Source organism: Nilaparvata lugens, chromosome 6 (assembly GCF_014356525.2).
Source record: "Nilaparvata lugens isolate BPH chromosome 6, ASM1435652v1, whole genome shotgun sequence".
Classification (NCBI taxonomy): Eukaryota; Metazoa; Arthropoda; class Insecta; order Hemiptera; family Delphacidae; genus Nilaparvata; species Nilaparvata lugens.
Window position 1 is genome coordinate 21,626,214 of NC_052509.1, and position 26,388 is coordinate 21,652,601.

General features: G+C 32.8%; 2 protein-coding genes across 2 annotated transcripts; one reads left to right on the top strand and one right to left on the bottom strand.

Moving 5' to 3' along the window:
* Positions 1–1,258: 1,258 nt before the first annotated feature.
* LOC111048199 (egalitarian protein homolog) lies at positions 1,259–14,861 on the bottom strand. The gene is made up of 7 exons (XM_022334059.2): positions 13,348–14,861; positions 11,861–11,941; positions 10,442–10,686; positions 9,136–9,339; positions 6,577–6,666; positions 6,166–6,251; positions 1,259–5,296 (listed from the first exon to the last, which is right to left on the bottom strand). The coding sequence occupies exons 1-7, from the start codon at positions 14,719–14,721 to the stop codon at positions 4,962–4,964; spliced, it is 2,415 nt and encodes an 804-aa protein (XP_022189751.2). The 5' UTR covers positions 14,722–14,861; the 3' UTR covers positions 1,259–4,961.
* A 4,618-nt stretch (positions 14,862–19,479) lies between these two features.
* Positions 19,480–24,206, top strand: LOC111048195. The gene is made up of 5 exons (XM_022334056.2): positions 19,480–19,798; positions 20,620–20,775; positions 21,856–22,048; positions 22,523–22,705; positions 23,708–24,206. The coding sequence occupies exons 1-4, from the start codon at positions 19,663–19,665 to the stop codon at positions 22,611–22,613; spliced, it is 576 nt and encodes a 191-aa protein (XP_022189748.2). The 5' UTR covers positions 19,480–19,662; the 3' UTR covers positions 22,614–22,705; positions 23,708–24,206.
* The last annotated feature ends 2,182 nt before the right edge of the window (positions 24,207–26,388 follow it).

The window sequence follows — 26,388 nt, forward strand, 5'->3', positions numbered from 1 at the left end:
TGGAAAAATTCAAATTGCTGTCAAATATTTAGTTTTGGTTAAAGAAAATCTTAAGAAATACATTATTCTATAAGAGAACGTCAAATGAACACTGAAACTCGACTAATCTATCTCTCAATGGACACTACAGTTAATAATATAGAAATCATTGGGTGTAATCCGTAAAATAATTACATGTTGAGGTTCTTCAAATAAAATTACCATAACCAATAAGTAAAATTGTTTACAGATCTACTATCTACTGATTACAAATGAAACAACACTCAATGAAATGCGAGAAACATAATATTTCTCTCGTCAAGATTGTTAGTAGATACACACAAATATAAAACATTATACTAAACTATGAATCCCATACATTTCGAACCTTATATAATTGAAAATAAATAGAATTTTTTTTCAAATATGTTCTCAGTTGACAGTCATTAAACATGATGGAATAATTTTTTTAATGTTTCAAGAGGATGAACATTTAAAGAAATTATTATTTGGCAAAATCCCAATACTGTAATAAATAATTATTATTAATTTTTCAAATTCAAAATATCTTATTTACGAAATAATAATTAACAGTAGTCTCAATAATTATTACAGGCAATTTTACATTGATAACATAATAATGCTGTACGGTACATTTCCTTATATTAGTCGATTCATAACAAATGAAATTTTATTTAAAAAAAAAACCTGAGAATTTTAACAAAAAAGTTGGATAACTGTTACGGTACACAAAATAAAAATTATTTCAATGTTACTGAAGCAAGTAATTTGTTTTAATAATTATTTTTTCTTTAAAAGGCAATTTGATATGTTATAATAAATTCAAAACACCACTATTTATGATGGTTAGAATAATTGAGCTTCAAAATCCTTCCATCGCAATAAAAGAAAATGTAATAATTCAATTTTTTTCTTGTCCTAACAAAACGTGTAACACACCAAACAAACTTAGCAATTATTGCTAAAACAAAATTTAGCAAAATGTATTGCTTAGATTACGACAATATAAGTAATAGTAAACATAACTTAATTAAACATTTTCAAAATCCACTCCACTTTTCAAGGGTATGCGATAATTTTCAGTTTAATTTTTATTAAATAGTAATACATTGAAGTTACAGTAATTCAAGCAATTTACAATTTTGGAAGCGCATATAAATGAAATAGGCACAAAACTGGCAATTGACAGCTACAATCTAAGTAATTGATTAATAAAATTCTAGATTCTAATAATATATTTTATGTTATTGTGATTGTATAAATTATATGGCAAATTTACAGTCGATGCTGATATTTGTATTTACATTTATAAAAATTCATTTCATTCAAAATCAGAACCCGTTGAGCATTCTTTACATGCTAAAGTCAACAAATAAGCGAACACGTCCTAGTCACTGTCACAGGAAACTCAAATAGAAGATCTTACATTCCTTAATCTAAACTTATTATGTTATGGGTTCCAATTTATAACATACTTGGAGCAGAAAAAAATATATGCTGTTTGAAAATAGATTTTCAGTTCTCCGAAAGTTTAAAATTAATACACAACGGTTATTGCATCAATAGAGTAGAAATAATGATCGTAACAGAGGATCTATTGATGAGGTGACTATATATTTATTTATTTGAAGTGAAGGCAAAAGCTATGAGGAATTATCAAGTGAGGGTAGATTTTAAACCAGAGGCATCATAATGAACAAAATGACCAGCAAAGGAATAACAACAACATTTGGCCTGCAATTTTTCCAAGAATAATTTATGAGCACTAAAGAAACTTTATTGTATCTAAGTTGAGCTAAGATCACTTCCATGAGCAATGACCAACTTTACAATAGAATAAATACTGTGTTATTCAAACGCCAACTTTAAAATGAATACTATGCATGTTTCTTTAGAAAGTATAGCCTAAATATTCAAGATATATGTTTCAAATCGAAACTGTTTTTCTCCTAACCGCAATTAAAAGCTCTAACTGAACCATTCACAACATTTTTGCTGAACAAAAACAAGGAAAGTTTAGTGATCAAGCATTGGCCAAAAAGGTCGCCCCACAAGTATAAAATAAATTTCAATAATGAAATGAATTCTATTAATGAATGAATAAAGTTTTGACCTGTTCAAAAGACCCATTGTTTAAATGTATCATATATATTCTATAAAATACATCAAGTGTTAGATAGAATATTAGTTTTTACAAATTAATTCAACTGTAAAAGTCGTTACAATATAACTAAAGATGGCAATAAAATTTAATGAATCAATACATTATTCCCTCAATATTTCTCTTATTCTTTTTGATTTTATATCATAAAATTAATTATCATTGTAATATGATACGGTACATTAAAAACTGAAGGCTACAACTCGACTAGTGTTGATACAGTAGGCTACATTACATTTTTCTCTGTAATAGACAAATGGAAGTATGAGTTAGTTTTTATAAACAACTACTGCGAAAATTGAAATAATTTCAACTTATAATTTATAAATAAAAACTGTAATTAAAAATAACTGGTTCAATTATTGGTAAAATTGATAAGCTTGTCAAACTATTGGATGAGATGAAAAATAATATGAATAGTGAATCAATAATCATCTTGATCAGCCTTAATATAATAATACTATCATTTTAATACAAACCGCCATCCAAAATTATACAGTTTTATAAATACTGTAAGTTATAAATTAAACTCAACACTAGCCAATTAAACTCACTAGCCAATTGAAAATTATCATGAATAAAACTTGACTGAGCATGAGCACTATAATCTCATTATCACCAAGTTGAAAATAATATCAGTATAAAAATACTCCAAATATCCACTAAGTTGTCAAATATATCAATTTTGCACTCTTCACTAATCTTACAAAGTTTTTTTTATATTGCAATTGTATATTATTATGTAATAAATTTCAAGATTTTATAAACTAACGGACGGGATAGTGAAAGCATTATTGTAGAGCATAGTTTTACTTATCATAAAATATGTAAATAACATTTAGGCTAATAGTTAATTGTTTTAGACTGAATACAGTACCTTAATACTATGCATGGTATAAAGGAGGGTTTTGTTTATGCGTAATGATTCGAAAAAATACATTTTGGCGCTTATGGGTATGTTTACACTTTTGCAGGCTGCGAACGTGTGAAGACTCCCATAAAAGCCTTAGTAAGTATTCTTCCGTAGCTGTCGAATCATTACGCATAAACTAGAACGCACCTCTCGATATTCAACACAGAATTCACATAAATAGCACAAATACTGGAAAATAACAATACATCATTGAAATCAACAATAAATATTTAGAAATAAAAATAATATCATCTTGGTAGGCTAGCTATAATTTTTGACGTAATTTTAAATACGAATTTTACGATCTTAAAATAAGTAAAATATTTCATTAAAAATTCATATTTACAATAGATTTAGTTTCATCTTCATATTGACTATGTTTAATAACGTTTTTAGGAAGTCCATATAAGATATAGGTTTACAGTATTTACTAGATCTCATTCATGTTATAAAAATTGTGATTCAAGTTATGAATGAAGGAAAAACCAAAGTTGAAATCATCAAGCACAGTTAAATTTACAAGTCTATCAATACTAAATGGGTTCAACCAATACAAATTTGGAATCACAGAATGTTATAGTCGTGTGAGTTTTATTCTTGGCTGGTTCTGATCTAGCCAAGTATGTTGTATGTGATATTATTAAAAGAGTGTATCGTGTGATTGCACGGTAAGGATGTTATCACAGAGGAGCAAGAAAAATATTAGTGCAGAGATACGTTTATGAAGAACATCTAGTAGGAATACACCTAGGCAAGATATTTCGTCCTACTATTGAGTAAAGCTTGAGGAACCTTAAACCTTAAAATATTTGACCAAATTCGAAACGTGGTATACATTTTCTATTATAAGATCCTTGTTATAAATTGAAATAAAATTGAATTGGGCATATCACTATTGCAGTCAATAACTATTGTTGTTGACTGTTCAAAAATGTATTATTATAAATGACAAAGTTGGATCTGCTCCTACTCTTCACTGTGATAAAAGTACCAAGCTGGGAAGTTTTAGACTGGTCAACTTTACTCGCTAAGCGCCGGCCGGCGTTTGAGCGAGATAGCTAGTAAACTAGCCGTGTGTAAAGGCAGTTGCCACATCAAGTGAAAACGTGGATTAGGAGAGTGAGCGCCTTAGGTCTATATGCAGATACTCGGTTTGAACGGGAAAATGTCAGCTGTTCGTTTAAACCCCGAATTAAATACATTATATGATGAATGCAACCATATCTACAAGTAAACGTGGTTCAGCGTTAAACATAGATGGTGCATATGGCCATTAGCGAGTTACAAGCTACGAGTAATCGTCAACTAGCGCACTCTTAGACTTGCTGGCTAGTAGCTAGTAAACTTGCCACGTGTAATCAACCCTTATGCCTAGTCTACACTATCGCCAGGTCACTGACAAGTGGCTTGCCACGTCACAAACATCAGAGCGATGACAAGCGAAGGCTAGTGAAGGCAAGCGCTGGCAAAGCAACCATTTACACTCTTGCGCTCGTCGTCATTCGTACGCATTGGGCAATAGTGTGAATGCGGCATAAAAACGAATTCTCATAAATAAATGTTAGATTGCAACATAATTATCTTCGAATAACCAGCTGATAATACCTACTCAGCATTGGGCTTAGCATTAGCACGGATTAAAACTGATGTTACTAGGGTCAACACAGAACCCAGCATTGTAATTTTTATAAAACAGGTCACGATTTCTAAAGTGAAGAAACTGATTATTGTTGCCTGATTTTAAGGAAATGGCCCCAATCTCGTCAAAGAATCATCTACCTTTATTAAACAGTGACAGTTTTCTCCCTGAATTAATTTTAAAAAAGAACCATCTACCTTTCCCAAGCAGTGACATCCTACTCTTTCAGATAATTCTTGAAAAACCACCTACTTTTTGGAAACAGTGATGGTCTTCTCCTTGAGCTTATCCTCTTCAGTAGAGAAGATGCGCGTTATAACAATGTCACCCGTCGACAGAGTTTGAGTGGCGTTCTCGCCGCGCGGCGTCTCATTTGCTAGACCGCCATTGTGGTGACAGGTGCACGAGCAAGGGGAGTAGGTGTGGGAGGGGGGATGCAGTTCTGCCGTGGCCGCAGTGAGCAGCGATTCGAGTCGCTCCATCTTGTCCAGTCGGTTCATGGCCGCGTCAGACAGGATTTCGTCAATCAACTGCATCGATTCGGTCAGGCTAGGTGGACCTGAGTTAGGGCTGGCTACGTCGCCTGCAAACACGCATTTACATTATTATTTGCATTTATTCACATTTACTATAAGCATTACATGTAGGGCCGTATTCAAAAACTATAGTTGGTAGCTTTGTATGCTTATAATTATAATGCTTGCTTGAACTATGCATATGGTTTTTATAGACAAAGAGATCCTGTTGGATGTTCTGCATTACCAAATTCACCTTCCATAAGTGAACTACCCACTTTTATTACGAAGCTCTTACATTAGGACACCAGTGACAAGAAAGGAAAACCCCACTTTTGGTGTTCTTTTGAGGTTATGAAAACTTCAAAGTAAACTTGACTTAAATTTTTCAAAATCGCCCATTTGACTCAAACGTTAAAAAAACTAACGTCAAGGAAACTTAACTCATGTAAACCCTAATTTACACAACATAGAATCATACGAAAAAACAAAATACTATTGATTTTCAAAGATAAATCCAAAGACAGAAATTTGATTTAGCTACAATTGAAATTGATATTTATAAAAGTTGCTCGAGTGCAAATTGAGTCCAATCTTCAATAGATGGACAAGCAAAGAATGAAAAAAATGTTGTTGATGACAAAAATAAAATTTCAATTCTATTGGAAGAATTAAGATGAATACAAAATCTACTTATTCCAGTTTTTTAAACTTGATCGAGGCAGGAAGTTATACTACTCTACTAAACTCCTTGATGAAAAGGGTATATTCTAAATGCAGTATGCCGGTGTCATAGCTCTATCTGAAATTGTCTTCCAGACATTTGCTAATATCTATGGAAAAATCAAAAAGCTTTTGAAAAACATTGACTAATAATTATTAATCTAAGAATAAAAACTGTAAATCTCAACTATTAATCTGTAACTATTAATCTCACCAGATAATGAGTTGTCGGAAGGAGTTGATTTTCCACTATTGAAACTATCCAAACTCAGAAACTCGCAATCTCCTTCTTCTCCATCCCTGAAAAAGAATTTCAGCTTTAGAATCTCTCTCTTAATTATTTTCAACTTGACTACAACTTCAATTGAAAAATGAAGAACCACCATTAGAGAATATAGTTTTTCAAATGTTGAGATATTATTCTAATGGGATTGGAAAAGTTGAATCTCCATTAGTTTTATTCTGCTCCCAAGAATAATATTATTATCCGCAGACAATTATTGAAATAACATATCATTGTGAAAAAAGTCAATTTAGAGTCAGTTTCCACTAATACAATTCCTTTAAAATGTGAAATACTTACTTATCAATAGTATAAATAAGCATTATTATTAGTAGGACTTACTTATTTTTTCCTTCCAATTTCTCTAGCCTGCGAGCAACCTTGTAAGAGCCTTTCAGCTTTTCCTTCTCCTCATCAGTCAAATCTAGATGCCTGTAACAGAGGTAAATTCAATTTTTTTAAAACTGATATAAATTTTTCAAAGAATTTGGAATCGATTTATGTTACATGATTCAACATATGAAGACCATATTATAGTATTCCATATTTAATTAGAATGATCAAAGTACTGAGTAACATAAATTAAGAATAACCCGATTAAAAAAGTTTTTATTACAATAAATTTCAAAAGATTATAGTTTAAGCAATTAAAGTCAAATTTGGTCTATGAATATTATTTTTTAAATTAATGGTATACTTTTCTTCTAATGAACTGAATAAAAATGTTATTAACTTTTTTGAAATTACATTCGATTTTTTAACATTTATAATTCATAACCTGAAGTTATGAAAAATCATTGTAAAATGTCTTAATAGAATTATGAAATTTTTTACAGAACAATTAAAATAAAAATAAAATGATAAAGACTGTAATTGAAGCAGAGCTTTTGGAAATTAGGAATTTAAGCGCAAGAAATCGCAAATCGTCATTTTATTGATTCAAGAAGGAACACAAGACGAGATGCATTTTTATGCATAAGGAATGATTTAGAAAGAGACAGTGACATGTTTGGGATTGGCATGCATTCCAGTAACGTAACTGCAATAGAAGAATGCTCAAGTGGATTCCAGACCGGTTTTCCCACAACAAAGTGACAGGAAATTCAGTAGGTTTGCTAAAGAATGCAGTCGAACTGAATCGTTATGAAGAATTATTTTAATAGCTTTACTCCTAAAAAATTTCAAGTAGCATACTAGTTTTCATTGTGACATTCTCGGTTAACATAATAACTTGAAATAATCAAGGAATATATGCATGATAATAATCATTACAATTGAGAGAAATCTTTAGAATCTATGAAACAATTTGCATTAATAATTTGTAAGTTGGCCAAATTTACGACGAATGGTTTTTTACATTTTAAGAAATTGACCTGAATTTCTAATCAATTCATTCTTGAATAATTGGTCTTTGACAAAACGATAATTACATACAGGGTCTATATAATAAGTAACCGGACTGACCTCAGGAAATGTTTTATTGGCAAAATATGTGAAATTTTTCATTAGATATCTTCAAAGTAGTCTCTATTGGAGTCGATAACACGCTGATACCGGATTTTCAAATCCCTGAACGCTCCCTGGAAGTCGGCAACCTCTAGGCTGTCTAGAGCCCTCGTCGTAGCACGTTGAACGTTTTCCAGAGTCCCAAACCGCGTCCCGTTAAGTTGTCTCTTGATCTTGGGGAACAAAACGAAGTCCAGTGGTGCCATATCCGGACTGTAAGGAGGATCTGGCCGTTCACAAAGAGTTTGTGCCACCCGGCCAAACTGTAAACGAGCAGTACTACAGAGAGGTGCTCCGTCGACCAACCGCCCGGGGATTGCCGATTCGTGGATCCTTCATCACGACAATGCTCCGTCGCACACCTGCCTGCTCCTCACCAAGCAGTTAGCCAAATAGTCGAGGGTAACGTTGTCACATCCTCCTTACAGCCCGGATATGGCACCATCGGACTTCTTTTTGCTCCCCAAGATCAAGAGATAATTTAACGGGACGCAGTTCGGGACTCTGGAAAACGTTCAACGTGCTACGACGAGGGCTCTAGACAGCATAGAGGTTGCCGACTTCCAGGGAGCGTTCAGAGATTTGAAAATCCGGTGTCAGCGTGTTATCGACTCCAATAGGGACTACTTTGAAGATATATAATGATAAATTATACATATTTTGTCAATAAAAAATTTCCTGGGGTCAGTCCGGTTACTTATTATACAGACCCTTTACTATTCTAATAAAGTATTTTACTTTGTCAATTTCTGATCAATTTACATTTCTAATGTAAGATGGTCGTACGATTAATTAAAAATCAAATGGTATTTTACTAAAGAGTATCAAGAAATGTTTACATACATTACAAAGAATGAATAGAGTACTACGAATTAATTACTGTTGTTATCTCATTCGAGTATCAACGTACAAATAAATCGATCATGAATATTCAAATCAACATAAGCAAAACATTACTACTGCATCAATCTACTATCGTAATGTTTTATAATATACACCCACCTAATTGATTTAAAATACTCATCTATGGGTATAATTTCAAACAGTCATGTATAATATTTTTATATTTTTTCCCATTTCAAATATATTATACGTGATTTGAAATGGAAAAATACAAAAAATGCGACTCTGATAAATTCATTTTTAAATATTATTAAATATATATTATTATTATTATTATTATTATTATTATTATTATTATTATTATTATTATTATAACTATTACTGCGAATTTGAATATGAAAAATATTGAAAAGCGTTGAAAAATAAAATTTCAATTCTATCCTCAATATGATTTAAAATATTCATCTATTACAGCAACTTCAAACATTCAGCAATTTGAAATGAAAAATCAATCAGAAACGTTAGAAAAAAAACAAGTGAATTGAAACAAACCTGAGCAATTTGATTTCGCGATTGCTAAGAACTATATTGCGACCCGTCTGCGCGGAAGAAGCCAGTTTCGCCTTCAGATCAGACACTTCGCTCTCAACCTTCCGCTGTTTCTTGCGATGTTTGATCTCAGCTGGCTGAATGTGTAGATAAATTTGCTCTTCGCACAGTTCAGCCATCAGAGATTCCAGGTCTGGTCTGATTTGTCTAGAAAATGGAATAAAAAATCATCATTGAACCTATAAGCTCTTGAGAAATACAAAAATTAACACCACACCACAGTAACTTCCAATTGTATTAGAATTGTGAATCATCACATCAAGTTGAATACAATAGAACCTCAGATCAGAACAGAATAGAATAGATCAGTTGAATAGAATGTCTTGGATTCAAACTGAAAACGACAAAATAAAAATACAATCAAACCGCATAACCCAGTAAGTTTTTGACATTAAATATTTTTCATGTATTAACGTTTGAGAAAATCTTTAGCTCTCATCAATGAAACGTTATTGTCATTCATGCCACAAAACGATTGCTTCAAAGCTGAGATCAACAGGTATCAGTATGAGTGTCCCACCTATAATAAATGCCAACAATACACTGTTCACAAGTAAGAATCAATTATTACTAAGATTATATTTAATACTATTGATTGGAAATAGTGGTTAAGCACCAAAAATTTGAAACATAAGTTGTGAAACACAAAAATTAGAAGAAAGACCTTTTTATCCTTAAACTCCTGTAGACGTTCTGAGGAGTTTACCTGAGGATTTTACGTTGAAATGTCTAGTGACAGAAGCCTTCAAGTATATGTGGTTTGTTATTGTAGACACATTAAGCATGCATACATATTAAAAGCTTCAGACGAGTATGGACAGTTTCCTCTTTATGTTTATTGGAGTGTTTGGATGAAAATAACCGCTATTCAACAGATTTCATTGTGTATTCAAAATCAATGAAAAAATTGAATGTGTCCCTCTTTATATGTGTAATGGCAATGGCAACATCTTGGCAACAAATTGCACAGATAAATTTCGAGTTTGTTTGGGAAATATGGGGGAGAAAGTTTCTAAAAATAGTCCATTCTTCATTGCCCAACCTTGTACATTTTACAATCAATTATGCATTAATTAGGCATGCAACATATTAAGGCTGACGTTGCAGAAGTTTGCAGACAAGCTGAGTAAAAATCCCTCCCCAGGTGTTCGAATGTTGCAACGCATACAGACGTGAATGTCTGTCTGCTGCTTTCGCCTTGACATCCGCATAGGCTAGTTGTAGCAACAATATTTTATCCATTACTCACTTTTGCATTGCAGTATAAACTTGTGGCACTAATGATAGGATATCAGCGGAGGCGTAGATCATCATTTCCCTTGATAGCGGCCTTCGCGACCAATAACGCTGGTCTTTGCGATAGATGTTCTTCAGTTGCTCTTTCAACGGATTCACGGGTGCTTTGTACAATTCGCACAGCGTGTTTAGGACGACATTTTTCGCCTTGTACACCGGCTGGCCGGTTTGTTGCAGTTGAATCACAGCATAGGCAGCCTGTAAATAGAGATCAATCACTTAAAAATTGATTTTGAAACAATTAATTTTCAAATGTATAAAATTAATAGAAAAATAAAAATGAGATGATTGTGAATAGCTTATTCAAGAGATAAAAGGTTAAGAATTTAACTTTGAAATGAAAAAAGTGGTACCTTTATTTGATGCGGATGATGCCCACATGATCTTTTTGCTTGTGCGTGGGTAATGGAAAGTATGTTGGTGAATTGATGAGACGATAAACGTCCATGCCATCGGCGGGATTTGAACCCACGAACCAGGCAGTGCTAGCAGACCGAAGTTTGTAAGGCTCCTAACCGCTAGACCAAGCCGGCCGATAATTATTTACTATTCATATTTGGTTTAATTATTCATCAATAAATCATAATTTACAAATTATTCATATGAAGTATATTATTAATCAACTATATTCATATTCACTTTAGCTGCATGGGTGTTAGTATATTTATAAGTAATTCTGATAGTTCAAAGAGAATCTCACTCAAGGAATATAAATAGCAGTGTCATTTCTTTAATTATTCATGAACAGGATATCGTGATTACTATTATTAATAGTAATCAATTACTTTCATAATTGAACTGCTACATTATCAGTTAATAAATTGGCTCTTTAAAATTCAATTTGAATTTCATTGATGATTATCATTCATTGTTTTAGTTAAATAATTATCCATTAATATATTTTCATTGAGAGTTGCCCTACAAAAACTTTCAGTGCAAAATTACTTATCATCCGATTTTATGCTATATATCTTGTAATATAATGTTACCTGGCTAACTAAATGAACATTGCAATAAATAGACGAAATAAATCCTTTCAGGAACAAGTAAAAAATTTGAATTAGTAGATAAAATGACTAAGGATCATGCAGTAAAGTAAGAACTGAGGTTTTCAACAATTCTGGCTGAACATGTATTATTTCTAATAATTATTTTTAAAACTTGAGAATGATGTAAGCATCGAAACTAGTTGTTTTTAATTTGTGTTTTCGATATTTTATCTTATAATAAAAAGATCTCAAAAGGAGTAATATGTAGTTATTTTACAAATATTTCTAATACATATTCTAGAAAATTAAATTATTAATTTTTTCCTGTAAACAGGTAGTTTCTAAAGATCCATGAATCTTATTTTTAATGAAATGACACTTACCTGTGTATCAAAGACATTCCGCAAAGTTATACCGAATTGCTGATATAAATTGTAGCTGTCATTCCTACAATCATGAATCACCTGAAAGGAAATGATGAACTTTATTGGATAAAAATTGAAACATAGGTTTAACCAATCATCAAAATCATTGAAAATTTGACAATCTTAATAAGTTGAATGGATAAAAGTGAAAAAGTGGAAGAGACAAGAGAGTCCAAAACAACCTATTTCAAAATATAATTTAAAACTTATTGTGTCATTTAAATACCGTACAGCAATAGTAAGATTCACTTCAAACTGTCAGAATTTTTTATAAATAATCAATGATTCCCATTCATTCAATCAGACAGTTTAATGAGAATCTCATTATAACTTGCTTGCTAAAATTAGAAGATATTTTTTGCATACTTGTATCTATTGTTCTGAGAAAATGAGTTGAGATATCTAAACATCCAACGAACTTGATCTCATGGGTGATTGATAACAATGATTCAGATTTCTCATCACAATCAACTATTTTAATTCGTATCTAATGATTCACACGCCGCAAGATAATACATTCGACACAAAAAAAAGAATCATTAGAAGTGTGTAGTTTTTAAAGAGATTACATCCACTGTTTCTGAACTTCGAATTTTGTATTGATATTTTAAAAGATGTAATGAAGCTGAATTTCCAAACGAAATACAAAACCGTATACTTAGAAAAACTCAAAAGATAGCTTTTTAATGTTGGAAAGTTTGTTGGGAAATTCTGAATTTTTTTAATGAACGTTGCACTACTAGATATGAATGACTAGCTATAGGTATTTTAATTAAGCTGTAAAATAGGTGATGGTTTAATCTGCTACCTATAATGTGTGAAAATTCAAGATAAAATATTTCTTTTACTCTATTCGTAGCAGCTTGGAAGAAGCTTAGCATCTATTCTCAGAAGTAAAGAGACTAACTTGAAGAGGACTAAAATTATAGTATGGTGGGATGTATCCGCCAGGACCCACAATCAACTACAGACCACTAGATTAGATGTGCCCTATGGCCCCTCGAGACTTGAAAAAATCAGGTAAAACTGGGGCCAACACTCACACGTACAATTACCTATTTTTCTGCCCAAAAAATAAACATAATATTGGAATAGAAACATTGGTCTTGAAGAAGGGGAGTAGACTGCCATGCTCTACACCCCCATTTCAAAAATTTCAATGATCAGATGCATGTGGAGAAGTCTACCCTTGGTGACGGTCACAAAAGTAATCTCGCGGCCTATACCTTTAGTGTGCTAATATGTTACAACCTTCGCACTGCGCCAAGAGAAGATAATCTCTTGCTGAAACCCTGCATTGTTATGAGACTCACAAATTGAAATCGTCCTTTCAGTTCAGTAATATATTTCAAATTCATGTATGAAATATCTAGAATTATGAGATATTTCTAGTAGAAAATTATTAATTAAAACTCTTACAGTACATTGGAAGAAGCTAAACTCACCTTTACAACATTTTCAGCTTCTAGTAGCCGTTTGAGTCCACCGGCGGTGACCAGCAGTGGACTGGTGATGAGATCAAAGATGTAAGCTTGGCCACGCATAGTTGCCACCTGGAACAAGGTCAACTGGCCTTTGGTTCCCAAATTGATTCCTTCGCAATCGAAAGACACCACCGCTTCTCCTTGACTCATGATTTCATCCACTATTTGAGCGCCCTCCTTCACATTCACAACCACTCTTGTCGAGCTCAATACTTTAGCTTTCCAATTCTCAGTAACATTCATTCCATTCACCACATTCGAAGCTACAAGATTCCTGTCTTTCTCAGTGTTGTCAGCTAGCGTTTTCATAACCAAAGAGTTGATTCTCTGCTTCAGTGTTTGATTTTGCAAAATCACTTGAGGACTAGTTGACTGTTGTATTATTTCATCATTTGATTGATTCAATGTGATTGTATTCTGTACATTATTAACAATATTACGTGTTGCTGTGACATTATTAGTAATATTGTTGCTAACATCTGATTTATTATCATTATTCTTGTTTTGGTATCTATTCATAACGTTATTGTCAGTAATCGGTTTTGATGGGGCCAAATTAACAAGATTTGATTGTACAATGAAATAATTTGAGTGCATTTTTAAAAACGTAGTCACATCTTGAGGCGTTTTGAATATGCAAGACCAGAGCTCTTCAGGGAAACAAGAGACCACTTGTTGAAATAGTTGTTCTACTAATACAGGGCCATTCACCTCTATGCATTGTGTAAAAAAATCCAAGAACCTCGACGTTAAAGCTGGATCAACAGTCACTTGTTCCAGTTCATGAAAGGGTTGAGGTTCTTGCCCCTCATATTCCTTCAGAATAACTGTGTCTTCATTGACAATGAAAGCATCAGGATATCTACAAAGGAAGTCTCTGAATTCCCTAATGTTCTGTCCTGAAATGTGTCTTACTTCAGGAGATGACTGTGACCTATGTCCCAATAAACTTTTAATTGGTACTTCAGTTCCAACTCCGTATTGTCTTAATTTTTCTGAAAAATATTCAACCGCTTCTTTGACATAATCACGTTTTCCGAAACCTGACTTGACCAAGCTACTGTTGCTTTCTTCTGCTTGGTTATTTGAAGCACTAAAAGAATTGACATGTACATAATCACCATCAACCATAAACAAAGAAGGATATTGAGCGAGGAATTTCTTGAGACCAGATTGAGAACCACCAGCAATTTGTCTCATTTCTCTAGTAAAACCTTTTGCTCCAAATTGACAGCTAAGATCGTGTAGGGTTCTAGGACCTCCTTTATCCATCAGTCTCTCAAAAAAGAATAAAAGAGTCATGTTTTTAACATGTTCGTATTCTGAGCTATCCATTTTAGTGTATATAATAAAAACTTTTACCTTTCAAGTGAGAATAACCATTATTTACCGCGAAAGAAATCTTCCTCGGAAGACTTCGCGAAGAAAGTCAAAACATCAGGACATTTTTGACGCCATGTTGCATTCCACATTCCACGGGTTGTGACGTTTCAAATCGATTCCCGTTCTATCGATAAAAATGAACTGTAAACAGGTTGACATGTGAGTATCGACTTTATAAGAACGCGCCAAATTTTAAAATGACGGTATGCAGTACTATTATAAACTATAAATTAGTATGCCACATAGGCTTATTAAAATTTTTATGATATATAATTTATATTATATTTTCGATTCTAATTTAAAGCCACTAAATGAAAAATGTGTATGCGACAGTTATTTAAAATTATCCATTTATAAGAATCATGACCTTATGGAATTTAAAATAACAAAATATCTTCAACAATTTTTTGGGTGAGGGTCGTAGAACGTGGGGGGCGGTCCCCCACCCTAATCGCCTACAAGATCAGAGTCCTGGATCCGCGCCTGGTGAAAAGGAAGGTAATTCAGGTGAGATGAATCATGAATAAAGTGTGGATAAATTAATGTAAATTCATTTTCATGAAAAAAACAATGTACGGTACCATAGCCTATTGCATAATAATTATGCCCAATTATATGTATTGTAATATGATAAAATGCCTAATAATTGCATAATATTATATAGCCTATATAAAATTATGTACAAATTGTATGCGATAATTATAAGTAGGTAAATGCTGATATGCTTATAACAAATTAAATAAATATTCTGTGTCATTGATGTATGATTGGTATGATACAGTATGTATATGCATCATATTTTTAAAATTATCTTTCTATATATTTATTTATTACATTATTTAGTCGAACATAATATTTTACACGTGATCTAATGATGAATACGTATACCATCACATCACTTCCTGATCAATAAATCTCCAGTACTGCAGACTCACCAAGAAAGAGGACTGCTTTGCAACCTGACTTTGAAGATTTTTAACAGGCTGCCAGCTGCAATGAAGGGCCTGTATGGAATCAGTTTCAAAAATAAACTCAAGTTCTGGCAAATCGGCAGAGTTTACCACTCGCTGATAATCTGTAGCTGGAGTTGACATGCTGACCAGTTAACGCAAGCGAGAAAGGTGACACTCAGTCGTGCACAGTAACGACAGGATCCTGTCTTGCTCGACAGGATATCGAGCAAGGTGATACTCTGTCGTGTACGGTCCCGACAAGATGGAACCTGTCATTCCAGTAGGTGACACGCTGACGAGGTGAACAGTTGACGCTGTGCTCAAAATGCCGAGGTGACAGGTAGACGGTAGACGTTACGGGTGACACCCTGTCGCGTACCCAAATAGGGGTAACTTGTATATTGAGGACAATTTGGGCGACATCGTCTAGACCCACACCAGTGAATCCAACCCTGCTGGTCAAATACATCAAGACCCGGTTGCACAAAAGCTGGTTAAATTCCACAAAAACCAATCAGAGAAGGTACCTCTGATTGGTTTTCGTGAAATTAATTACGATTAAAATTCGTAACTGGCACCAAGTACCTTTCATGTGTAACCGGTGGAGGTATGTTTTCTGCAACCGGTGACATATGTGTCTCTATTGAGTTAATCTTCCAAAATATGAAATATATAAGAATACATGTGGTTTGATAGTCATTCTTGCAGACTATACCACCGCTGGCCACCAATGTAAACGGATGGGGGGTTCTTTCTTCTTTTCTATAGTATTTGCTAAAGTTTTCTGCTATCAATTAATCATCTACCGGTATTTGAATCTTTGATTGGTTGTGAGCTTTTAGTGGATTCGTTCATTCAAATGCACAGATTATCATCATTAACTAATTGTAACCTATTTTAGCAACTAGCAATTACGAGTCAGGAACTTCAATGAAAAATACTAATAAAATTCAACTTCAGGTTTATTGAACTCTAAATATATAGAACGAATTAATAAAAGTCAGGTAACATATAAAATTTTCAAACAAAACAAAGTTATTCAGCAATCGATTCAGGTCAAGAAGACATACTCAATTTTTAATCTATACACTTTGGGAACCTGCTAACTTGCTGCAACTAAATTCGGGCCTCGATCATTCTATGTTGCTAAATTTTGAGCTATAATACGAAGACAACAAAAGTTTGGCACTTACCATTTTTACAATTCAAATTTCGACTCTTCAGAAACACACACATACGATTTAAGAAAACTCACTATACTGGTACTCACACGCACAAATAATTTCCTGGTTCTACTCTCACTAACAATATTAAATTTTGGTTCCTATTTAACTACATAAAAATTACTGATAACAAAAAAAAACTTTTCAATTTGTCCCTCTGGATTGGCAACAGACCCATTCAGAGGACCGAGGCTCGCGCACCATTACATGATTTTCCGTTCACGTCTCAATACCAACTGTGGCCTTTTCACTGAAAATTATTCCCCCTCCACGAGCGTTGAGCAAACTTCCAGTGGAAAAGCCAAAGCTGCAAAAAGGTCATTGGTCGTACAATTCCCAAATACAATAGCTTTTTCGACAAGAAATTGAAACTGCACTATAAAAATGCACGAAAATTGCTTTAATTTCGACAACTATAAGCAACAAGGTAGCAAATTCAAACAAGACAGAGTCAATTCTCAGACTAAAACGCAGGGTTCAACATACAGTAAAAATCAAAGTTCATTCCAGTTCAAAAACCTGAAAAATAATATAAGATACACAAAAACAACTACAATACTACCCTCTCAATATCACACTATTACACATGCAACCTCGCCTAAATAAGGTACCGGTAGTCATGTGATCCTACACGTTCATTATGACCGTTTGTAGAGAAAGTAGCCAAAAATAATATTTTAGGCTACTTATTTTTAATTTGAGTACCTCTAGAGGTGGATTGTTTCTTAATTCAAATAAATATTATTTAAAATTAAAAATTCATTTTATTCTAATTCCAATTATTTTTTATTCTGTTTTCAACCGTCAAAATTTAAAAATGTTAGTTTTCATCGTTGTTTTTGAGTGAAAATGGACTATAAATCATAACCCTATTTTGGACTTTTAAAATGTTATCTAAATTTGTGAGAGAAATAGTACAAGGAGTATCCTTAATTTTTCTCTCCCAATCAGTGCGTCTTTGTGAAAAATATAAATAAATAATTTTAAAATAGTCCAGTCAAAGAAAGGTTATAGAGGGAAATAAATGTTTGGAAGACAATTTTTGACCCCGCAGTTCTGTTTAGGGTAGTAAGGAGGTAAACATATCAAGTCCCCACCTCTACTCACTGTGCTAAGGGGGTGGGGGTGGTTTAAAGCTACCATTTTTTGGTTTCTCGCATATAACTCAAAAACTATGTATCTTACGGACATAGCTGTTATATACAAAATTGAAGCTTACATAATTTCCTACAACATTTATTTCTAAACTTTTTCTATATCTCCTCTAGTTTCGAGATATCCGCTCTGATAAAGGTGTAATATTAAAAAAAAAACACGTTCGCCACCAATTTTTTATAATTTTACTCATATAACTTTTCAAAAATCGATGGGAATAATCCATGCTGATTATGAGCTTATAGAGCATTGAATTCTCTTTAATTTGATGTATAAATCTACACTTTTATAAATTTCCCTTCACCTTTTGCAGCACTTTAGTGTTGAGTGTGAAATCTTCTTTTTTGCAACAATAAACCAATTATTGACAAAGGAATTTGGAGGGAATTTTTTAAACACAATTTTTGACTTTGCAGCTTTGTTAAGACTAGTTAGGAGAAGAACATATCAAAAGTCCGCATTCCCAACTCATGTGTTAAGGGGATGGGGGTGGTTAAAAGTTGCATTTTCCAGCGTTTTGCTTCCATGCTCATATCTTGAGAACAATGCGTTCAAATAACATATATAACCATCCAAAAATGAAGCTTGATAAATTCTCTACACTTTTTGTTTCGTGGAAATCTGTGATATTCCCAACAGTTCCCGAGATATTCGCTCTTGAAGGTGTGTAATTGTTAAAATAATAGGTTTTTATCCAAGGTTTTGTTCTTTCAGGGCTTATAACTCTCCAACAATGCATCGCAAAAACTGATGCTTATCGTAGGTTTGTAGAACATTGAATTCTCTTTTAAATGATGTATTATTTCACCATTCCAAGTTTTCTTTTCATTGTTTAAGCAGCTTCAATCTAGGGGATGAAATTTTCATTGTTGCAACAAGTGTCAACTCAGCGGTTCCACACCTTCAACAGAGGGGACAAAGATGCGAACTTTTGGTATGTTTACCTAACTAGTCCAAATTAAGCTACAAAGTCGAAAATTGTGTCACAGACACCCGCTCAAATGTCATTGTCAAACGATCAATTGTTGCAGCAATGAAAATTTTACCCCCTAGATTGAAGCTGCTATAACAATGAAAAGAAAACTTGGAATAGTGGAATAATACATCATTTCAAAGAGAATTCAATGCTCTACAAACCTACGATAAGCATTAGTTTTTACGAGGCATTGTTGGAAAGTTATAAGCCCTGAAAGAGCAAAATATTGTATAAAAACCTCTTATTTTAACAATTACACACCTTCACGAGCGAATATCTCTTGATATGACGTTTGATATGTTTACCTCCTTACTACCATAAACAGAACAGTCTGTCAAAGATTGTCTTCCAAACATTTCCCTCTATATACCCTTTTTTGAGCCTGGACTAAAAACATTATTCACAACATAAAATTTCATCAGCTGTTGATCTTTATCACCATAATATGCTGTAATCTAATATCAAAATGAACTTGTCATTTTTAATTCAATGTTTATCACACATCTACACAAATAACTTGAAGAAAATTCAAGTAATTCAAACCTTAATTTTTCGTATAAAATAGGATAAATTTAACTAGTAGAATATGACAAGACACATGGAGGGTGAGCAAATTGAAAAAATGTACCCATATCAAGAAACAATTTCTCTAAAAAATAAATACTCAGAACCTGAAATAGCTGAAGAAATATGTGAAGCGATTTTCATGCTAATTCCAGGAGGTAATTTAAAAAAATATATTTGTAATGTGAGCTTTCATACATCAGTTATGTAGTATTAAAGAATAAAAAAAATCTGTCAGCTTGTGTATTCTACTTTTTTATTCTAAGATTTTTTTATTTTAGATATTAATTCTTTGCTATTCTTAGACTTAATTAAAGCTGTATAGTTTTATAGCTGATAGAAATAAGTTCACAGTTTGTAATGAATAAAGAATTGAAAAATAGGTAATTCTGAGTACAGTACTTTATCAGTTTCATGAACAGCTTTATTTTCACAAAAATTGAACAAGTAATGGTCGATATATCTAGCTTACGGTAGAACCTGAAGTATTTGTATTTGTGAAAAATCTTTATCAAAAAGCATGAGCAAAGATAAAAATCAAATGACTATTTCATAGAGCTAGGTAATTAATTTTATTTATTAAGGTACTGCTCCTATATAAGTGTGTGATTTTCATGTCATTTTTCTTCTCAGAATATTTTTTCATTATCATTAACCTTTATCATCATATTGATATTCTCTTCAAAGCTTTTCTTCTAATATCAATACTGTACCGTAATTGAATAAAATTGTAATAGGTAATCTAATTATATAATTAAAATTATAGAACTCTAATTAGAAATATTGTAATACATTAATAAATGAAATATTACCGTACTATAGACATTAATTAAATTTTTTTCTTGGATAAGAATATTTCAGAATATACATGTGTAGAACTTGTTTTTCCAACTTATTTATTTTTAAAATTGGATAATAAGCTAGATTGAAAGCACGATAAGTATCTTCAATTTATTATTGTCATTTTTTTATATTCTAGTGAACCGTCTAAAAGAGCTGTTTCTAGGGTGGAGCACTCTACCCCAAAAAGATAGAGAACTAATCGATGAAAGGCTGAAACACCCTGATCTCTCATTTCTTTACAAGCCTTTGCGAGAAGCATTAACTCGTTATGAGTCCGTTCAAGACACGCAAGGTAATATGCGCTATAACTTTCAAAAGCTTTGAATCATATTTGAAGCAAACTACTTTTTTTATCAAATGTCTGCTACTACCAACAGTTCTGTGGTAGACTAATAGTCTTACCGTATTTCTAGTTTCAGTGTTTCACATTTAATAGTACATAAAAATAAATGAACAAGCTTTTCCTTGCAGCTTTAATTTTTAAAATAATATATTCCGTATAAAAAGTTAATGAGATGTAAACATTTTTTACCACTATTAATTTGAACTTTGAAAAAAAAACACTTTTGAAATGGAAAAACACTTACAGTGACTTGACGTTTTGACCTGTTCTTGGTCATTGTCTGACAACAGGTCGAAACGTCAAGTCACTGCTAAAAAGTAATACATGTGTTTCCACTTCAAAAGTGTTTTTTATTCAAAAGATTAATTAATAATCAACTCAGTATCTTCTCCTGCACTTATTCTCCCAATCAACCCCAATCACATTTGAAATTATTCAATTATTATGAAAAATCACAAAAAGTTTCTGAGAACTAATTGGTTATAACATAGTTTAAATATTTTTCAAGTCATGTAAGTAAGTTTGTAAAACTATTGTGTATAATGCATTCTAGGTACCTGTAATAATTGTAAAATAATATACCGTATAACTCCTATACGAGTTGATATTATGCTTCGGAATATTCATAACTTTGCTAACTGTGAAGCGTCAATATAAAATGGGACAGATTCAATATCGTATTGCTCAGGGTTTTCCTTGCCGGCTGTTTCAACAAGTGATATTTATTTTATTGTAAAAAACTTATTTGATTTAAATATTGTAAGTTTTCTTATTTTGTAATGTTATTTTGGCAAATGAAAAATTATTTTTATTAATTGAGAATAATCTTTATTTTACCATGCTAAAATATAGGATAAACTGTATTAATTTATTACCTTAATGATGAATATAAACTGATTAAACCAATAATAATGGAAACTATACAAGATTAATACAATTTTGATTCTAGTGGGAGGTAAAATGATTCAGTCGAAATTTCCAATTTCCTGATTGAACCAACAGAAAATTGAGCCCCAATTTGAATTTCAGGTGCTCCTGGATGTGAGCCAGGCATGGTGAACTTTTTCGGTGATCCCCAATTGGAGGAGGGACTGACAGCAGTCATTCAAAAACTGGAACATCTTTTGACAGTCGCCAGGCATCAGGTGGAGTCCGAAGCATCTGAGGAGAGTGATGATGACGCCTCTTCTATTAAGACTATTCACTCGTCGTCGAACATCAAGTGAGTGGAGTAGGCCTACTCTAGCAACTTGCAATTGTTATAAGAATATTATTGTTGGCTACTAGGGGAAAATTCAAATTCCTCTAAAACATACATCATATGAATATTTCAAGTTACAGTTATATATCCTTCAAAACTTAGGCTATAACTTACCAAATAAGTAAGCTGTAACTATAACCATAGAGAAACGGAAAAAAATATTTTATCTTTTATCTAACTATGTGTTATGCTATCTTTTCTCTAATAGTACAATTTACAATGATTGATGACCATTAGATTTCATATACAAGTACACTTATTGGCGACTGAATTGGGGAACAATTTGTCTCTGTTGAATAAATAAATTCGAAAATTTTTCAACGGCAGTCCAAATTTATTTATATAATAGCAAAGTGCAAGGGATTATAGTCGATATTTTGTAGGTGGGCTAATAAAATAAGAATATATAAATATTAAAAATATTTTATTTTTCAGGTGTTACTCTGCAAGTAATATGGTGAATGTGAGGGACACTACCTGTAATCATATGTCAGCTAAGTCTATTTCATTGGATAACATTATATGAGGATTATTTACTGTCAGGATGGAAGATATAACATTGCAAGTCAAATATGTATCTTGTTTACACAACTACAAGAAATATACACTTGAAGAAAGGTAAGTATGTAAGAGGGTTAATCAAATGAAAATTTTGAAAGTGTTCTAAAGTTCTGAAAAGTTGTAGGATTGATACGGTAGTTAGCAAGGATGTTCGTTGAAGCTTACAAAATGACTAACAGGTGCGTTAGTGACCTTGCTACACACAATAGAGCAGTGACTACAGTTACAATATGGCTGCCCCATTATCAATTTGCACCGTGTTAAATCAGCTATTAGTCATTCGTTTCTTGAGCAGTGAAGGTGTCAAAACCAATGGAAATTCATCGCAGGATGACAGTACAGAATGGTGACTCATGTTAGTCCAGAAACAAACATTACTATCAACCAGAAACAAAAAAGGAATGGCTTCATAGCTCATCACCAAATTCAAAAAAATTCCAAACTCAGCGATCAGCAGGAAAACTCTTGCTGACTCCCTTCTGCAATGTGAACGGAGTAATTCTGGAGCATTACATTGACAGGGGAATGACAGTAAACATGAATTCTTATTAAAATAAATGGTATTCAAGCGCTTCCAAAGCGGTCGAACACTTGCATTACACTTTAGGGAGACTATGTCTAAAAATGATAAATCTAAGTTTCACTTATAGTTGTCAAAATAAATAACACTTTTAAGGTTTTCATTTAATTCTCCCTCGTAATTTGAATATAACTGAACTGTTTCATTGGAAATTTTTCGTAGTTTTGAATTATCATAGTGAATAATATGTTTGCCTTTTTGATTACCATATTCAACATAACGAATACTGTACAAGTTGGAAGTTGTATAACCTATCTACTACTTGAGAAGATAGGAATGCCTACTTTCATTTTAATTGCAGTAGGATTACTTGAATCACGGCTAGTTTATCCTAAAAATTCAACTCAATTTTGTTTTATTTAATTTCATCCTCCATTTCATTAGAGCTTAGAACATTATATATGTAGGTTCTTTTCATGGTTTATGTATTCAATATCAAATGCAGGTAAAAGCACATTGGTTTATTGATCTTTTTACAGGTTTTAACGAGTAGGCTACTTGTTGAGTTGAGTAAACAACAATGTGACAGCTATCCTGCCGGCGAAGGGGGAATCTTCCACTCGATCCCAGAGGAAATCCTTATTTTTGGTGCAATGTACAATGTGACTGTCTGCAATTATTAGTTCATATTTTTTAAAGAAAAGTTACAGAGTTTACATAAGGTCTACTGATATATCATTAATATTTACTGATATACATTAATCAATTTGACAAAATACAGAGTGGTCAGAAAAGCTTGCTTATTTCATTTAGTGTAGTCCTGACTGTCATTATGAAGAAGGGGTTAATACCATCCGAGAGAGAATAGCTTAATCCTTCTTGGTATAATCACCATCGTAGAGTGGGAAAATGGTGGAACAAAACATTTTTGTAAAGGAGTACTTTTCTAACACTCTATGGTTTTAAGCGGCTTACAAAGGAACGTAGTTACTGGCTGCCAGTGCTTGCTGTTACTTCATTTTCCATAAAAACAATATAAAAAATTCTAGTACCCTTTTATTAAAAACTTTAAAATATTATTAACGACTAGTTTTGACCATAGGTCATTTTCTAAAATATTATTAACGACTAGTTTTGACCATAGGTCATTTTCAAAACTAGTCGTTAAAGTACTTTGAAGTTTTTAATAAAATAATAAATAAATTTATTTCTTTTAACAAATGCAACAAACAATTAAAACATAAAAAGTACAAAATATCTAGAATATAATACAATGAGTCTATAAAAAATATGGAATTTAATTCTATTGGAAATTAACCTACTCAACTAATGGAAACCAATGTACTAGAGTAGGTGTTAGGTGGTAGTAATAGATTCTGGGTTGGGGTGCAAACTGCAAATACGTTGGGTAAGTGAGCTCACATATTGTTTGAGATTATGCTTTCTATATGATGTCTTCCAGTTGAAATAATCCAGTTCTTAGCGGCAGTTTTGAATCTTCTTGGGTTTTCTATTGACTTGATTTGTGCAGGAAGTAGATTGTGGAGTTTTGGTGCTAGGTGGTTGAAGTGTCGTTGATATATTGCCTTCCTAGCAACATTCGTAATAAGGTTTCTGTTTTTTGTGTTATGACTGTGGTTCCTTTGTTGAACGCTTTCCGGGTTTTTGTGTAGTCTGCAAATTATTTCCAAGGAATAGAGCTGTCTTATGTCCATCACACCAAACTCATTGTAGAGCTGGTCTGACGGATAACGAGGTGGCCTCTGCTTGATGATCTTCATTATTATTTTTTGCACTTTTAAGAGGGGGTCAAGGTGCATCCCCTCCATCCTACAATCCCATAGGTAAGCAGAGACTGAACTAAGGAGTAGTAGACCATCTTCATGCACTTCTCATAAATCAATGTTCTCAGCATTTTAAACTTTTAAATGGTATTTCTCAGCTTCTTGCAGAGGTTATCTATATGATGGTCCCACCGTAGAAAAGAATCCAGTATAATTCCAAGATATTTTATTGTCGGTTTTCTGTGGGCTGTCCATGCTGTGTTGCTAAGAAAGTTGGTTTTTTCATAATTTAGGGTGAGCAGATTCTGATTGAGCCAATGTGAGATTTTCTCTAGTCCCATTTCAGCCTAATTCCATGTTTTAGTCCACGTTGGCCCCGAAAACAAAAGAACTGTGTCATCGGTAAAGGTGGTGATACTTCCTCCAATTTCCATACTGCATAGAGGATTTATGTAAATCAAGAAGAGTATAGGACCAAGGACGGTTCCTAGGGGTACTCCATATTCGACTTCCAGCTTGCTGCTTGTCTGTCCATTCACTCTGGGTCCGGTTTGACAAGTAACTCTTGAATAGTTCCCATGCTACTCCTCTGATTCCATAGTTGTAGAGTCTCTCTAGCAGAATATCATGTGACACCGTATCAAATGCTTTTTTCAAGTCCAAGAATATTGCCAAAGGTTTCTCCTCACAGTTGATACTCTCTGTTACTTGTGAAATGGCATTGTGGATTGCGTCGTTGGTGCTACAGTTTGATTTGGTGATAGAATATTATTCTTTTTAAGGAAGTTAATAAGTCTTGATTTGATACATTTCTCAAAAATTTTTGCTATGATATTTAAAAGTGATATTGGCCTATAACAGTTCAAATCTTTCTTGTCCCCTGCTTTACAAATTGGACATATAACAGCTTCCTTCAAACACTGAGGAAAGACACCTTCTCCTAGGATTTTGTTGGCTATCATTGTCAATGATCCAGCAAGAGCTATGCTGTTCTGTTTGAAGAGTTCTGGTCTGAACTTGTCTGGGCCTGATGCACTGTCTGATTATTATTTTCATTTCTTCTTCATCTACTGGTGTAAAAAATATTGATTCACATACTCTAGCATTAGTAAATGTAGGTTCATCTGCAGGTTGTTGCTTGTTCAATATATTTTGGTCCAGTTCCAATCCAATAATTTTGAAGAATTCGTTGAACCATTTTGCAAGCTCTTCATCATCCTCTCCCAGTTTCAACTCTCTTCCTTGTACATTTAGTTGTTCCATGTCTGTTTTGCATATCTCAAATTTCCAAGCATGAGAGAAAAATATTGTTTTTTTTTTTGCTTCTTCATTGACTCTAGTTAGTAGATTTCTGAATTTTCGGTAGTATTGGTGTAGTTGCAAATTTGATGTACTATTTCTTCATTGTTTGTGAAGTTTATCTAGTGTCCTTATAG

What these genes read in the sequence shown, in the direction of transcription:
- LOC111048199 (XM_022334059.2), bottom strand. Translation starts at nt 14,721, where the DNA reads ATGGATAGCTCAGAATACGAACATGTTAAAAACATGACTCTTTTATTC. An exon ending in GTTTATACTGCAATGCAAAA is followed by an intron (nt 9,340 to 10,441) that starts GTGAGTAATGGA and finishes TCCATTTTCTAG; the next exon opens with ACAAATCAGACCAGACCTGG. An exon ending in CGCGAAATCAAATTGCTCAG is followed by an intron (nt 6,667 to 9,135) that starts GTTTGTTTCAAT and finishes CCTCTGTTACAG; the next exon opens with GCATCTAGATTTGACTGATG.
- LOC111048195 (XM_022334056.2), top strand. Translation starts at nt 19,663, where the DNA reads ATGACAAGACACATGGAGGGTGAGCAAATTGAAAAAATGTACCCATAT. An exon ending in GTCCGTTCAAGACACGCAAG is followed by an intron (nt 20,776 to 21,855) that starts GTAATATGCGCT and finishes TTTGAATTTCAG; the next exon opens with GTGCTCCTGGATGTGAGCCA. An exon ending in CACTCGTCGTCGAACATCAA is followed by an intron (nt 22,049 to 22,522) that starts GTGAGTGGAGTA and finishes TTTATTTTTCAG; the next exon opens with GTGTTACTCTGCAAGTAATA.